The sequence below is a fragment of the Gadus macrocephalus genome, chromosome 21 (genome assembly GCF_031168955.1).
Source record: "Gadus macrocephalus chromosome 21, ASM3116895v1".
Lineage (NCBI taxonomy): Eukaryota > Metazoa > Chordata > Actinopteri > Gadiformes > Gadidae > Gadus > Gadus macrocephalus.
Genome location: NC_082402.1, coordinates 12000262 through 12017872, shown reverse-complemented (window position 1 = coordinate 12017872; position 17611 = coordinate 12000262). Strand labels below are relative to the sequence as shown.

Below are 17611 nucleotides of genomic sequence, written 5' to 3'. Positions count from 1 at the left end.
TAGCCGCCAGTCCATCCGCTCCATGGCCGCTTGCCCTCGTTAACTCAGAGAGGGCATGCTAAAATTAATTATATTCTTTTGAAAGAAAGAGCTGTTACGTGTTGTATCGCTAAGAGGGCTAAGTGTGGTTGGAGAATCAAATGAATGGTAACTGCAAACAGAAGAGAAACGCAGATGAAAGGCTTTGGAAATAACTAAAGGATCCTGAAAAACATTATTATTAACCATAAGCTGGGAAATAGAACTGTTATTAGATCTGTTAAGAATCGTATTGCTTTGTTCCAAAACTGTTTAGGGTGCTTTCAGCCCAAGTATAAATAGAAATGGACCATTTGATGAAGTCAGACACGCACACAGTGCAGTCGCTGGAGGGGGATTGAGGGCCTGGGGGGGGGGGGGGGGGGGGGGGGGTCCTAACAGTACCCTGTCCCTCTCAGAGAGGCTGCTTGTGTCGTATGCTCTCAGTCTTGGTTCTGGCCAAGTTTGCCGAAATGTAATCTCATGACAGGGCTATCTTAATTAACCTATTACTTATTCTTTATTAGCAACGATATACAAGTTGATATACTATTTATCCAATTTAAGTATACGCTTTTAGTTTCAGCTTTTGATGAAAAGGTGACATATAATTATGGTTGGAAATAAATAAGGAAAACACAGACTTAGGGAATACAGTAGCTTGAATTAATGCAAGTTGGGAAGAACAGAATTAGCTACTGGCTTTGAAAGATTTGCCTTCTTGTGTATTCATTGTTGCCAAAACTTGTGTGCAACAGTTTAGAAGAATAGAGTCATTATGTCCATACATCTATGAACACAGGAATATTATGTGTCCTTTAAGAATAGATAGGACGTCATTAGGACATCACATGACATTACATAAGCATGATTACAATGCATTTCATTAAATATGATCATGTTAAGGAGACACTCTCCCTGCCTTGGTCTCCATGTCACTGTTCCTGTGTATATGTGTACATTCAGTGTATATCTATGTACCTAAAACACGTATGGGTTCATAGGTATTCCTCAGTATTTCCCAAGTACTTCAGCTTTGGCAACAACAAGGTACACTTATAAATAACAATGTTATTTTTTTATCACCTCATTCTTCTCATAATAGAAAAAAGTCTTCAAACCGCAAAACAGTTACCAGAGGCTAGACCTGGGGTTTCCATGGAGACCACTGTACTTTTTGAGTGCTGCATGTAAACAACATAAACAACCACATGGCTTGTCTGTGAATAGTGAAACATTGGCAAAGGAGAGAGAGCGAGAGTATGGGTGAGATACAGATCAGCTGAGGTAGCGAGGGGTAGAAGGTTAAGATGGAGGTCGAGGAAAGTGATCAAGAAAGACAATTAAATATAAAGCGAAAGAGGGTTTTGGACAAAGAAACAAAGGAGCAGAGAAAGTCTGGATGCGAGAGAAAATGAGCTCCAAAATAAATTCCAAGTTGAGGCAGGGAGACAAAGAGTGTATATTAAAAGGGCACGAAAGAGCAAGAGAAAGAGAGGAGTGAGAAAAAAAAGAGCAAGAAAATGGGGGGTTTATCGGAAAGAGGGAGATTTTCTCTGAACCACTGAGTCGTGAGATTACACTGAGTGGAGAGAGTGCCGTGCGCGTGTGTGTGTGTGCGTGTGCACAGTAGCTAACGGGAGCATGCGAGGCAGCACACAGGCCAATGTACGTGCACCGAGAATGGGTTATCCATTAGCTTAGTCTGTATGAAACGGTTGACACGCATGCACACACACGCACGCACGCACACGCACACAAATAGTTGTTGAATACGCAACTCACCCAAATAACTCTGACCTATAGGTTAGTGTTACCTTCAATGGACAAAAGTAGTCCTGCAATATATCTGCCTTTCAGCCTCTTGAGTATGAGAAGGCAAAGTGTTGGCTTTGCAAATAGTAGTTTTAGCAGGTTTAGGGAGCCGTCTCCCCTTCTGTCACAAATGCTATTGGGGAAGCTAACCATAAACCCCCAAACACTCCATAGACTATAAATAAAAATAAAAAGTATAATTATTTAAACATGCAAAAAAAAATCTTAACTACAATAGATTGGAAACATCAACTTTTTAGGGAAACATTATTCATTTAGGAATATCGTATACTATATAGGAGTATCCTATATACAGTACACTATAGGTCAAAATACTTTTGCTCGTATCTGGATGCATATTTTATTTTATATAAGACCTATAGACCGGATGGCACAGAGTCAATGTTTATACTAGGAGACTAGAATAGAGTTCTTTGATTGTTTTACTGACCTCAGACGGAATATCTTTGAAATATAACTTACTGATTAGCACATTACGCATCCGAGACTCTCTCAGATTGCGGGCCAGGGAGCAAGACAGAGAATGACAGAGGCAGGAAGAGCTTCCACTTTGAAGCAATAACGGTGGACTCTCACAGCTGCCACTGTGCAGTGGATATGGTAAATAGATGGCTCTCTCTGAGATGCGTTTGCTCAACCACATGGCAGCCCTCCTATCATACATCTAATAATATTTCCCTCAATTTTCCCAAATCTTTTTTCAGAGAGAGAGAGAGAGAGAGAGAGAGAGAGAGAGAGAGAGAGAATGTCAGATATCGGCGGCAGGCGACTCTATTTCTGAAGGCGTCCTCTTGGCCAGAGCCCACAGTCAATAATACATCCCCTATATTATTCACAGAAAATTGGTATAGCAATTGACACACATGCTCACACACACACACACGCGCGCGCGCGCGCGCATACACACACGGACACAGGTAGACATACGGACAGAAATAAAGGGAAAATGGAATGTGTGGTACTAAAATCGATCTAAAGATAAAGTCGGCCTACAAAGAAATATCACCAGAATGGGTGAAGGAGAGAGCAGTTAAGGCTAAAAAGTGACAACATAATGATATCACCTTTCCACTATAATGATATATTGTATATTCTTTCTTTATTTTCTTCACCGAGCATAAACCGCTCAATGCTTCAAACCACTGTGCCCTTTACTCATATAAACTAATCTCCAACTCTAAAAACAGATTATTTTGAAGTTTATTGACAATCTCATTTCCGTCAAGCTCATGTTGAAACCGGAGCAGACGGTGCTCCCCCTGGTGGACAAGTCCAACAGTGCGGAGACGCGCACCGGAGTGAGCTTCCAGCACCCTGAGATCCTGGTCCACGCGGACCTGGTGAGCTCGGCCCTTAGCGAGCCCTACTACTGGAGGCTGCCGGAGCAGTTCAAGGGCTCCATGGTGAGTCACCCCTGTGATTAAGGGATATACACATCACATGGCGTTGAGTTGAGAACCCCCCGCTGGCTGTCAACGTGGGTTATATTTCTAATTGGTGTGCAGACAAACTCAGAAGTTTGTCTGCACACCAGACCGAGTACAAATGGGAGATTTATCTTTTAACAAACATTAAAATAAATATGGACACATGCATTCAGGATAACACAAATGTGGAATGAAAAGGCAGCGGGGGCGGGGGGGGGGTTACTCCATATTCTGCATGTGAAGCCTCCCTCACTCGGTCCATGCGCAGATCACAGCGTATGGCGGACAGCTCAAGTACGCCGTCTACTACGAGGCCAGGGAGGAAACAGGCTCCTCCTCCTACGAGCCCCAGGTCATCATCAGGGGCGGGCCCAACAAGGACCTGCTGATGATGCGTCACACAGCGGGGCTGCAGATTGGACAGCTCACCCGCCACGAAATAGAAATGACGGAGGTGAGAAGGAAAGGAGATATGGAACGATATATAAGGTTTCAATTATAGAAATAATTCCAGCTTCTTGTGGTTTTGGTTTGTAGACTTTTCATAACATAACTTATATTTGATGTAACCACCAATACGTTTTGAACCAAATGAATACATTCTATTTATACAAGAATAACGTATACAATTGTAAATGTCTCACAATTAATTTATTCCCCTCCTGTGTGTGTGTGTGTGTGTGTGTGTGTGTGTGTGTGTGTGTGTGTGTGTGTGTGTGTGTGTGTGTGTGTGTGTGTGTGTGTGTGTGTGTGTCCAGGCTGAATGGAAGCATGCTGATGGGCGCTCGATGACCAGGGAAGATTTCATGGACGTTCTGTTCTATGTGGATTACATACTGATCAAGGCCTCCCAGGGAAACCAAATGAGACATAGCCGGTAACACACACACAGAAACACAGAAACACACACACAATGAATACGTTTATAGCAATGGGTTAGCCTCTCAAGTTTTTTTCAGATGTTTAAATCCATCAATAGATAAGCTCAGATCCAAAAGTGTGCTGTGACAAGGTCTGTCAATAATGTCTTGAAAACAGATTTTTCCGTTAGCCCGCTTACAAAGACGCCGTCTGAATTACATCCCTCTCAAGGCAAGTGGGCCTTTCATTTAGATAAGCACGAGAGTAAAACCTTCAAAGTATAGCCAGATAAATAGAACATCCTACGACCGCAGCTCGACGACCACAATTCATTCATTATCCTAACTATATTTCCACTGGATAGGAGGCCCCGGTTATAATGCTGTAATCCATTTGGATGGTACGCCGTTACGTGCAAGTCGTAAGTTGCAAATCTCCCAGGTTTTCCTGCGGCATTTGTGGAGGCACGTCCCCTAGTCATTGGCTAGTCATTGTTATTGTTAGTTACATTAGCCTCTTTAGAAACTTTACCTTGTATTGCACTCACAGCAAGAACGTGTGTAACGATGGTCAAGCATCAGGGAGACGGAGGCGGAACTGTTGAATTTTCTTTCCTTTATTTTCCTTTGGAAAATAAATCAAATCATTGCCATCAGAAATCGGTGTACATATACAGCATCAGATCAAAAGCAACGGCTTCTCCGATGATTACTAGTAATAGAAAATACATACAAAACATTTAACTTCCCATGAATGGGCATAACTGTAGTCCATGTGCAGTTACAGCACTTTATTAAAGGCACCCAGTGCAACTTTCAAGGCTTAAAAATAAACATTAAATTTCTAGTCTTTTTTACACGTAGTAAGTTTCAATAACTCCATACCATTACATACCGACATTTAAGCAGCAAAGATGAGACGTCGTTGTGTGGTGAGAACTGATACAAAATCGATAACAACAACAATGCCGGCATTTTCTTTATTTTTTGTAACCTACAATAAATAAAGCAGGCTTCCAGTCAATGGAAAAATGGCTTCTCCCCACTGGCGATTGTTGTTGTTTACGATTTTCTATCAGTTCTCACCACACAACGACGTCTCATCTTTGCTCCTTGAATGTCGATATGTAATGGTATGGAGTTATTGAAACTTACTACGTGTAAAAAAGACTAGAAATTGAATGTTTATTTTTCATTGAATGTTTACATAAAGTTGCACTGGGTGCCTTTAAAACCTATTTACATTATGGAGCCACATACCTTTGGAAAATAAATCAAATCATTGCCATCAGAAATCGGTGTACATATACAGCATCTGCACAAGCAAGAAAGAGAGTAATATTACTTTCAAGTATGAACGTGGCTAGCGGAGTTTACGGCCGCTAGCCATGTTAGCCTTAGCATGTAGAAACCCAAGGTCATAAGAAAAGTATTAATAAACTTTCTCTAAAACATGCAAACTACAGTACGATCGTAACAGTGAATGGTAAATAACATAACACATGGGATACATCGAAGTTATCAACTTAAACATGAATTCACTTTAAGAAAACTGATATTGGGTACAGTGCTTTATATAGCGAACCTACCAGATCAAAAGCAACGGCTTCTCTGATCGAGTAGGAACGCAGTAGATTTCCACGCAGCACAGAACTAAACGCGGCAGATCTGCCGTACACCATATGGCCACGGGTGGCTCCCATTCACACTTATTAACCACGGCAGTTTTATTTTGGCGAGAATCATATATAATAATACACTACATTTTTAACTCTGTTACACGTGCAATGCATAAATTGGTGACCGGCATAAAGTAGCAATGTCAAGTGTGTAAGAGCATTTAAAATCTACATTAAAATGACCAACGTGATGCAAATACATAGATAATAAATCTCTTTACGGGCGCAGCCATTTGATAACGAGTAGTACGATCGGCCTCACAGCTCTACTTTCAAAAGCGACGAGATACTACGACCAAAAGGGGGCGTGCCTCAGTGAAATGCCGCAAGAAAGTTGGGAGATTTGCAACTTACGACTTGCCATACCGGCGTACCATCAAAATGGATTAGAGCATTAGTTTGAACGTATCCCCTTTGCATCCTTGGTTTCTTTGTCGTGCATAAAGGCCCATGTTTACCTTCAGAGACATCTCAAGCACACAACGTCTTCTCGCTCTGCCATCGCCTACGTCAAACAATCTCTGAGTGAGTGGAGAGAGGATTAGTAATATTGACACAGTTAAACATAGCCAACATATATATAAATCGAAAATAAATGTATCCCAGTTCTAAACATTTATTATGAACTTGTTCTGTTTACCTATGGCATCATTCACTGGTTCTAGTGCTGCTCCTCTGAGCTTAAACCCTCTGTTCAGTCTTGTTAACTAGAGATCCACAGTGCAGGGGAGGTTGAACCACCTGGTGTGGGGCGGCGGGTGGCCGACCGTGGGTTTACTCTGCTGATGGGGCAACTCAGACAGAAAGGCTTTTTTCACCTCTCTGTTTCTGCTGTAGCATCCGTGAGGGTTTGGATTTGTCAAAACTCTCTCCCTCTCTCTCTCTCTCTCTCTCTCTCTCTCTCTCTCTCTCTCTGCAGTATATCAGAGATCAGTCTGACCGTAGCAGAGGGGGGCCGTCCCAACACAGAGAGTGAGAGAGCCCACCAAATTGAGAGTTGCGAATGTCCTGCTGGCTACTCTGGGCTGTCCTGCGAGGTTGGTACACACACACACACACACAGACACATGCGCGCACACACACACACATATGCACATTGACAAGCATGCACAAACCCAGACACAAACACAAAACCACACAGACACACATAAATGCACTTGCACACACTCTTAAACAACCACCCACACACATTGAGCCGTTCAAATATGTAAAACTGGAGTTGGTAATACCAAGTTTTGTCTTATTCATGTAGTGACAAGTGAATCAGTAAATAGAATTGCATTTAAATAATATAACAGCGAAAACATTTTTTCACAATGATGTGAAATACAACGTTAATTAGCCTTAATGGCCTTAATTTGTATTTGACTGCATCCTTGTGCCTGAAAACAACCACCTTAGGCTGTTAGGCTGAATAGCATTCGTACTACAGCTGAACTCCAACAATGATGTCACTGTTTTTTACTTTAAATCCCGTCATGTATTTGACAGCCTAATGACAAAAGTTACATTCTCAGGCTGTTGGCAACAGCTATCAGCCAACACACTACGAGTCGTAGTCTCTATCTCTCTCTACCTTCTCTATCTTTTTCTACTTTGTGTCTCTCCCTCTCTGTGTGTCTGTGTGTCTGTGTGTCTGCCGTTCTGTCTGTCTGTCTGTCTGTCTGTCTGTCTGTCTGTCTGTCTGTCTGTCTGTCTGTCTGTCTGTCTGTCTGTCTGTCTGTCTGTCCGTCCGACTGTCCGTCTGTCTGTCTGTCTGTCTGTCTGTCTGTCTGTCTGTCTGTCTGTCTCCCTCTCTCTCTCTCTCTCTCTCTCTCTCTCTCTCTCTCTCTCTCTCTCTCTCTCTCTCCTCTCTCTCTCTCCCCCTCTCTCTCTCTATATCTCCCCCTCTCTCTCTCTCTCTCTCTCTCTCTCTCCCTCTATATCTCCCCCTCTCTTTCTCTCTCTCTCTCTCTCTCTCTCTCTCTCTCCCTCTGTCTCTCTCCCCCTCTCTCTCTCTATATCTCACCCTCTCTCTCTCTCTCTCTCTCTTTCTCTCTCTCTTTCTCTCTCTTTCTCTCTCTCCATCTCTACATTCCATCTCCACCTATTCCAAGCCATTTCCCTCTGAGTAACATAATTACTGCCCACCATTCCTGGCTCCCACGGTAGATTGAATCAAATGGGTTCCACCTCACTGTATTTCAAGTGAAGGCAGACCCAGCGCTGCTCAGCGGAGGTAAACACACAGGGTCACGGACAGTAGCCCCGCCACCGTTTCTCATTTGCATTCGGCGTCAAACAATATCAAGCCGCTCTAGCGTCTTTTACCCCAAATTTTTCATACGCTTCACAGGGATTAAGCACGACCTAACTAACCCACGCACATACATGCACACAAACGCACATACATGCACACACACACACACACACACACACACACACACACACACACACACACACACACACACACACATGCACACTGTGTGTCTCTCTCACACACAAAGACACGCACTGTGTGTCTCTCTCACACACACACACATACACACACACACACAGTGTTTCTCTAACCCACACACATTGCTCAATTAAGGATGTTATTAAAATTGGACATGATAATAATAATGTTGGGAATGAATGTCTTGAGAATACAAAAAAAGCATGATCATACACAGGCTGAGAATTATGGAAAAAGGCTGTTCTCTGTGCTCCTGACACACACTCTCTCACTAACACACACACACACACACATGCACACACTTACTTGTAAGTTACTTTACGTTCTACTCTGTGTTATATAACTTTATATACTCCATCGCTAGATATAGATAACGACCTAGAGCTATAAGCTATAGATAGGTATAGCCTACTGCGTAGACCCATAAGCTATAGATCTGATAGATAAGAACATAGAGCCGTAAGCTATAGATAACAACATAGAGCCATAAGCCATAGATATGCGTAGATAACAACGTAGAGTCATAAGCTATAGATCAATGTAGATAAAGACGTAAACTAAGCTATAGATAAGTGTGTAGATAACCACCTAGAGCCCTAAGCTATAGATAGGTGTAGTTCACAACGTAGAGCCATAGCTATAGATAGGTGTAGATAACAACGTAGAGCCATAGCTATAGATAGGTTTAGATGAAAACGTAGAGCCATAGCTATAGATAGGTGTAGTTCACAACGTAGAGCCATACGCTATAGATAGTAGACAACCACCTAGAGCCAAAAGGCGCGCGGGGGCCTAAACTGCGCTGGCCCCCGGTCACAGAGGGCCCGGCTGACAGATGGCGCGTCTATTTGTAGCCGGCGTCGTTGTTAATAAAGTATTTTTAAACAGGCGTTTAGCACCGGCAGAGGGAACAGATGGCACTTTAAATGGACTCCATTAATTATTACTGAAAAGGAGAAAGTGCGTGCTGCGTGTATGTGTGTGCGTGGGATGTGGGAAGAGCACACGTGGGCCCATTTAAAAGTTACTGGAGGGAATAACTCTTAATTGTGTGTGTGTTTGTGTGTGTGTCGCGGGACGCGCGTGCGTGTGTCAGTGGTCAACAGTTGCATCATGTTTAATTGCGTTTGCTCAGGGCTATGCACATTGTTTTTGTTTATGCTTAATGACCTGCGTATGACGGAGTGTCCAGTGCACACACACAGTCATTAATATTAATATATATGTACACATATATGACTCCACCCATCGCCCCACGGAAGAGCTAGCGTGTTCCTAAGGTGTTACGACACCATGGGGTATCACTGTCTGTCTGACCATCCAGCCTGTCTGTCCTACCTGCTCCCCTTGACACCTGTCCCTTAAACCCACCATGTGTGTGGATGTCCCCGTCTCCCTCCCCCTCTCCCTCCCCCTCTCCCTCCCCCATCTCCCTCCCCCGTCTCCTTCCCCCCTCTCCCTCCCCCCTCTCCTCCGTCGCCCCCTCCCTCTCTCCCTCCCCCCATTTCCCTCCCCCGTCTCCTTCCCCCCTCTCCCTCCTCCCTCCCCCCCTCCCCCTCTCCCTCCCCATTTCCCTCCCCCGTCTCCTTCCCCCCTCTCCCTCCTCCCTCCCCCCTCCCCCTCTCCCTCCCCCATTTCCTCCCCTGTCTCCTTCCCCCCTCTCCCTCCTCCCTCCCCCCCTCCCCCCTCTCTCCCTCCCCATCTCCCTCCCCTGTCTCCTTCCCCCCTCTCCCCCCCCCCCTCTCCTCCGTCGCGACCCCCTCCCCCACTCCCTCCCCCATTTCCCTCCCCCGTCTCCTTCCCCCCTCTCCTCCCTCCCGCCCTCCCCCTCTCCCTCCCTCCCCCCTCTCCCGGCTCCAGGAGTGTGCGGCGGGGGTTCTACCGCCTGCGGGGAGCGGCTGTGGGTCCAGCGTCTGGCCCGGCGTCCCAGGAGCCCGGAGTGGCCGGTATGGGCAGGTGTGTGCGCTGCCAGTGTAGCGGCCACTCCGCCACCTGTGACCCCGAGACCTCCATATGCCAGGTAAGCTGTGTGTGTGTGTGTGTGTGTGTGTGTGTGTGTGTGTGTGTGTGTGTGTGTGTGTGTGTGTGTGTGTGTGTGTGTGTGTGTGTGTGTGTGTGTGTGTGTGCGCGTGCAAGCGTGTATGTGTGTGTGGTGTGTGTGTGTGTGTGTTTGTGTTCATATGAATGGATTATTGTGTGTGTGTGTGTGTGTGTGTGTGTGTGTGTGTGTGTGTGTGCACTGGTGCGGTGCGCATCGCTCTATTACATGCCACCATATGTCAAGAAGCTACTAAAGGTGAGTGTGTGTGTATGTGGCTATATGGCCAATATGCATGAGAGTGAGAGGGAGAGAGAGAGAGAGGGAGAGAGGAGAGAGGGAGAGAGGGAGAGGGAGAGAGGGAGAGAGGGAGAGAGGGGGAGGGAGAGAGGGAGAGAGGGAGAGGGAGAGAGGGAGAGAGAGGGAGAGAGGGAGAGAGAGGGAGAGAGGGGGAGGGAGAGAGAGAGAGGGAGAGAGAGCAATGTGCTGTAATTATCCTTGTGCTAATTAATGAGAAAGAGCATATTCAGGTTCGGTGTCCTCCTATCATGTGGTCCTCAGTGATCAGGACAGTGCTTCCACTTCCACAACTCCTCAAAGACAACCGAAACACCCAGCCAACCACCCCCTCCCCAACGTAGACAACAACACAACACGCAGATGTCAGTGCGTGTTGCCGATCAACTCAGCCAGTGTGTGTATAATCTGGAGGGGGACTCCTTCAAATGTGAAAGACCAACGTTGCTGCACACCGGCTACTACAGGTTTCTGCCCTCGTTCCAACCATGAAGAATGACAACGCAAGCACAGCCACCATTGCAGTGTCGCAGCACATGCGGACCAAACGTGTGCGTTATAGTGCCTCGTGCACAGCCATGACAAGCTGGTCGCTGGCGTGCCCATCCACCCACGCAGCGCGTCTTCTGCGAGTCGAGCGTGTTGGCTCTTGGAGGCGGCTGAAGCCGGTATTTTTAGCTGTCCGGAAGTCACACACTGGAGACGTTTTAATTCCCAGTGCCATTTGAGGCTGTAATTATGACGAGGTGCTCTATGTATTAATGGGCTCTGCTTGACTTGTCTGAAGGGGATTTTGCCAGGGAAGGGTGCGTTTTGGGACACAAGCTATTTATGTGGGAGAAGGGACGTATTAAACTCACAGCCGTTATTGGGAATGTCGTTGGGACCAATTAGCAGGGAGGAGAAGCCAGAGCTGCAAATGAAAAAACACACAGGCGCCCTTTTTGATGCGGTCATCAATCCGTTGGAAGTGGCGTGCTCTGGTCAGCGAGTGCGACCCTCCACCCCGTTGTTCAGGGTCAGGAGCTGACTAGGTCCCCTACCCCCTTAGTCGCCATCCTCGTTGTCAAAGCAAATCATTGGGAAATATGGCGAGATACCCATCAAACCAAGCAAGGTATACATTTATTTATATTCACTCGACGCCGGGTCCCCCCGCTCTCACTCGATCTATCTACATCTCCTCGGATAACATATTCCCCTCCCTCACTGTTCGTTCTTTCTTCCTCCCGTCTCTCTCCTCCTCAGCCCTCCTCTGAGAACGCCCTCTCTGCCATTCCCTTTATTCAGTGTTCCCCTCGCCTCCTCTGACTCTCATCACCCCCATCGGGTTGCTTCCAACGCTCCTTTACAACATTTAGAGGTCTGAACTCAGTTAAGGTGTAAGGGCGAACCCTCTGTCTACCCGATGCGCAAAGGAAGCCTTGTGCAGCGACGCACGTGAACGGTCCCCCGTCGACCGTGGCACGCAGTGATGTGGTGAAAGGGACTCGTTATAAAAGGTACAGAGGTGGCATCAAGGATGCATGGTCTGTGTGGGACGCAACAAGCCTCTCCATTCAGAACAACCATCTGTTTTCCTTCACCCACCCACCTACTGTTCACTCGCTCTCTCTCGCTCTCTCGTTCTCTCGCTCTCTTGCTCTCTTTCACTCTCTCGCTCTCTCTCTCTCTCTCTCTCTCTTTCCCTCTCTCTCTCTCTTGCTTTTCTCTTGCCTCTCTGTCTCTCACTCTATCCGTCTCTCTCTCTCTATATCTCTTTCTCTCTCTCGCCCTCTCACTCTCTGCCTGGCGGCTGCTGTGTTTTCCTCTGTTCCCTCCGTATCCATCCCACAACATCGTTAACATTTTCGAGCAGAGCAGGGCGAAATTGAAAAATGCTAAACGAGTTTGTTTCTGTGGTAATTAGCGGTAACAAGGAACACAGGAAGTTAATGGAAATGACTTGGCTCGTTAAGGGGAAACTTCCTGTTATACCAATTGAAGTTCCTGTTGCAACAATCTCCATGAACACGCAAGACAGGGCCCCAGGGGCGCGTCCATTGTTATTTGTTTGCTTTGTGTGTATGTTTTTGTGTGTGTGTGTGTGTGTGTGTGTGTGTGTGTGTGTGTGTGTGTGTGTGTGTGTGTGTGTGTGTGTGTGTGTGTGTGTGTGTGTGTGTTTAATGAGAAGTTTTTCAGCTGTGTTCTTGATCTTCCTTGCAAGCTATTATATACAGTGAGGCATTTCATTAGATGTACAATTGCCATGTTTGTCTCTTTGTGTGCACACGTTGTGTGCATCCAAGGTATTTGAACTAATCCATGGCATTTCAAGTAGTCAGGACAAGGTGTTTATGAAAATATATCCCCCAATAGACACAACCAAGGCAGGCGATTTAAATGCAAATACTTCATGATCATGATTGGATGAATTGCCTTGGATCCAGTTCTGGAGTTCTGGCTCCTGTCACTCAAAATTTGGATCCCTAAAGTGCAGACGTGCATGCTGAAAGGTGTCATAACAACGTCAGTGTTGTCTAAGTCGGATGTCAAATTACAAACTAGGCATGAATATTAAGTTGTAAATAAGGTTAATAATAATGCACATCTATAAATTCAAGTGTAACTCAACTTAAAATGTACTCTACAGCTGTGAAACAACTGCTCTGTGTGCGGGGGCTTGTGTTGTATCGGGCTGTATGTGAAAGTGTGTCTGATTACGTTTGTTGTGTATCTGGGTCTGTTGCAATATGAATACTCACCGAGAAGCACAGAAAGCCCTTAAGGTCCTAGTATACTGATGCAACTGTGTGTGTGTGTGTGTGCGTGTGTGTGTGTTTGTGTGTTCGTGTCTAGAACTGTCAAGACAACACGGAAGGCGCCAGGTGCGAGAGCTGTGCACCTGGATACTATGGCGTGGTTCGTGGTTTCCATGACGACTGCAAGCCCTGTGCCTGCCCCCTAACCAACCCAGAAAACAAGTATGCCCCTTTTGTCTTTCTTCTTTCTTTCTCCTCTCTTTGTCTTCATTACTTTCCACACCTGCTATTACATCACTGAATGCTGTGTTTTACACATTGTCCATCCTTCAAAGGCTCTGAGTGAGTTTGTCTTCTGTTGTGTTTGGCTAGCTTCAGCCCCAGCTGCGTGTCGGAGAGCTTCGATGACTACCGCTGTACCGACTGTCCTGAAGGATACGAGGGGAAGTACTGTGAGAGGTATGGTGACACACACACTGTAAGGGATAACCACCCGTATCATTTGACGATCAACTGCCCGTGTTCGAAAATGTAGTACAAATTGAGTACACAGGAACAATAGGATATAGGCAATGAATGGTGGCAATGGTAACAACATAGACATACACATGAGCATATGTTAAAATATTCAGCCACCGTAATGTACCTTTTTTTTTTACCTTTCTAGCTAATAGTATATGACGACATCGTAAGGATCAAATCAAAACCCCTCCTATGTTTTCTCCATTGCTGCCCACTGGTTTAACGTATTAAATATGCCGTATGGAGGCTTGACCATCGCCTCATATCAGGCCCTACTAGCTGCTGTAGCTGACCAAATGAAATATCACGGCCCGCTGTTCAGGGGGATCAGACAGAAGAGGTGTGTGTCAGGGGGGGAAGGATGTGTATTGATCCTTGAGGATTTAATTTGCCGTAACAGGAGTACTTAGAGGACAGCCATCATGGGATCGATAGTATTTGCTGTCGGTTGGAGTGTTACGCAATCACACACAGACACAGAGGACGCCTGGAGGGAATGACCCGTCAGGGATAAGGAAAAATAAAATCGGTTTCAGCTGCTTAAGTGATGCCGGCTGGGGGTCCTTTGACATGCTGTCGATAGCATTTACACTTCATTCATATCACCACACGTGGAAATATTGAAGGGAAATGCCTGTATGTATCTGTGTCGTGGTCCCTCAACAAGACTGCATTAACTCCCCCCTTTCTTTCATCCCAATCCGCTGTTCAGGTGTGCTACTGGTTACCACGGTAACCCCCGGATGCCCGGCGGTCGGTGCGAGGAGTGTAAGTGTTCCGCATGGGGGGCACTCCCCGGGCCGTGTGACCCGAGACCGGCCAATGCCGTTGCAGGGGCGGGGGCGACTGGACTGTCGTGTGACCAGTGCATGGAGAGGCATGTGTGTGGACCCGCTGGGATTACCTGTAAGACACTAAGCCCCTCTTTATGTCTGTCTGTCTGTCTGTCTGTCTGTCTGTCTGTCTGTCTGTCTGTCTGTCTGTCTGTCTGTCTGTCTGTCTGTCTGTCTGTCTGTCTGTCTGTAAGTCTGTCTGTCTGTATTTGACAGCCTGATGCCTCAAAAGTTACATTCTCAGGCTGTTGGCAACAGCTATCAGCCAACACACTACGAGTCGTAAGTCTCTATCTCTCTCTACCTTCTCTATCTCTTTCTGTCTGTCTGTCTGTCTGTCTGTCTGTCTGTCTGACTGTCTGTCTGTCTGTCTGTCTGTCTGTCTGTCTGTAAGTCTGTCTGTCTGTCTGTATCTGTATCTGTATATATATATATATATATATATATATATATATATATATATATATCAACTATACATCTATCTCTGTAACTATCTATCTATCAGCTGTATATCTATCTATATTTTAATTTATTTGTATACTACCTCTATCTATCTATCTATGTATTCATTTGTCTGTAACTTTTCATCTACACCTCTACCTATCTATCAATTTCTCAGTCGTTTTTTTTTGCAGCTCCACTGTTCTCTGATTCTAATAGCTTCTCAGCAGCGTAGCTCTGTAATGGATCAGGTCGTGCGGCAGCTGTCACACGAGCTACATTTTCCCGAGAGTTTTTTCAAACCTAAAGGGCAGCGGAGCTCTGCTGCTGCCATCTGAAATCAAACTGCTGGGGATCAGTCAAACCTAATTGATGGTTGTGCGTCCGAGAACCTGCAAAAACCAACAATTACTGCATCAGGCCCTCAATCACACTGTTCATACCACGATTTGACTCACACCTCTAAGTCAACTCACACCGACACCGATGTAAGGGCCAAAGGGCAAATACAACTGTCATAGCCGTGCACCTGTATGGGTTATCACAGAGCATTCCTCCTGTTCTCAGACACGCAAGCTTGAGTTGACTTGACAGAAAGATGGCAGAGGGTGAGAACAGAGAGGAATTGATACCCATGGTACACACACAAACACACACACACATACACACACGCACACACACACACACATTCATTCATAGAACATACACACTCTCGACACCTGCTTTTTGATGTTATGTGGAGCACGTGTTTGGTTTGTTGCTTTGTTTTTGTTGCCAAATTGGTTTTGGAGCAGTGAGAGCAGAGCACAGCTTGTTTAATCAACAATTGAACATATGTGCCCGCCTGTCTGTTTGACTGACCAATGATCAATGAGTGAAGTTTGGTCAGTGTAAAAAAAGAAAAAAGACCATGATGTATTAAACTACTTTTGCCGTGTTACTCAGCTTGCTACATTTCCCCGAGGGGTAGCATCAGTGTCGTGGGGTTTTCATTTCAAGTCGAGTAACTACACTTTATTTCGATCCATCTATATATCTCTTTGTCTAGCTATCTGTAGGGGGCTGGTGGGCTATCAATGAAATATGTGAGGGTGCACTAGCAAAAGGATTGGAAAACCAACAGACTCAACGATCTGTCTGTGTGCCTGGGTATTTGTCGGTCTCTCTGTCTGCCAGAGTCAATAGTTGTGACTTGTTTTAGTTTTTCGCTGCAAATTGTTGGTTAGCACTAGAAGCCATTCTAGTTCTCCTAGTTGCCATGGGCGACGGCGACAGGAAAGATTGTGGCAGAAGTCAGGCCTGTGTCATTTAGAAAATAACTTCAATGTCATTTAGATTTAATTCAAACATAATTTGACCATGATGGTGACGCCAAATGAGGCTATTAGCATTCATACAAGGTAGTGTGTGTGTGTGTGTGTGTGTGTGTGTGTGTGTGTGTGTGTGTGTGTGTGTGTGTGTGTGTGTGTGTGTGTGTGTGTGTGTGTGTGTGTGTGTGTGTGTGTGTGTGTGTGTGTGTGTGTGACCATGATGTGTGTGTGTGTGTGTGTGTGTGTGTGTGTGTGGAGGGGGACCGGGGAGGTGCTGGAGTGTGTGTGGGAGCAGGATGTGGCGACGGAAAAAGAAAATTGCTCCAGACTGTGTAGGGAGGAAATTGTTCACTCAGGTATTTATGTATTCAGACACAAAGCAGGGGTGCGGAGGGGGGGGGGGGGTTGTCTATGAAGAGACACGTGTCTTGAGTAGGGATGTTTACATAAATGGATGTATATTGAGAGCCCAGCGGGGCGTTTAGTATGATAAGGACGACCGTAGTGCCTTCTGTTGAACCCCACTGTGGGTGTTTACAGGACGGAGGTACATTACAGTAGACTCAGCATCCTCTACGTTCATGATTGATTTGATCTAATTAAAGTCTTATGAATGTTGTAATAAATCAGGGCATTTCTAAATCCTTACCGTCGCCCGTTATTCTCCTGTTTGTTGTTAAAGGATGTGGTTATCGCAGTGTTCATTCGTCGTTGTTGTTTCACTGTATGTTATCCCTTAATGAAGAAAACCACAGTTAAAAGGGTTCAACGTGAAGTATTGCTCTGTTTGTCTGGACAAACCTGGTAGCATGTCCTTGAGGTAAGAAGCACATGGCAGGTCATGCATGAGTGTGTATTCTGTTGTCTTTTTACCCAAAGCATGTGTGTGTGCTGGTGATTGGATTTGGTCTAAGCATGCACTTGAAACAGCTCCTCATCCAAGTGTGACGACGCAGACATTCACTACGAATAAGTGTGTGAGTGTGTGTCTGGTTGTGTGTGTGGTTGTGTGTGTGTGTGTGTGTGTGTGTGTGTGTGTGTGTGTGTGTGTGTGTGTGTGTTTGTAGTCTGCCTTGTCGTAGATTGATAGGGTAAAAACAGTGTGAGTTTTTATTTAATTTATCTTTGATTTCCTGTGTCAGGCAGTTTCATTTTAGCAATAAATCAGCCTC

At 45.6% G+C, this 17611-nt stretch overlaps 1 protein-coding gene across 1 annotated transcript in view; it reads left to right on the top strand.

The window, feature by feature from the left end:
- The window catches only part of lama2 (laminin, alpha 2), a 146501-nt gene that overhangs the window by 81047 nt on the left and 47843 nt on the right, over window positions 1–17611 (top strand). Inside the window, 9 exon segments of the mRNA XM_060042433.1 lie at window positions 3081–3257; window positions 3550–3735; window positions 4040–4158; window positions 6740–6857; window positions 10118–10129; window positions 10131–10277; window positions 13431–13555; window positions 13706–13792; window positions 14568–14889. Coding sequence (XP_059898416.1) covers window positions 3081–3257; window positions 3550–3735; window positions 4040–4158; window positions 6740–6857; window positions 10118–10129; window positions 10131–10277; window positions 13431–13555; window positions 13706–13792; window positions 14568–14889 — 1293 coding nt within the window.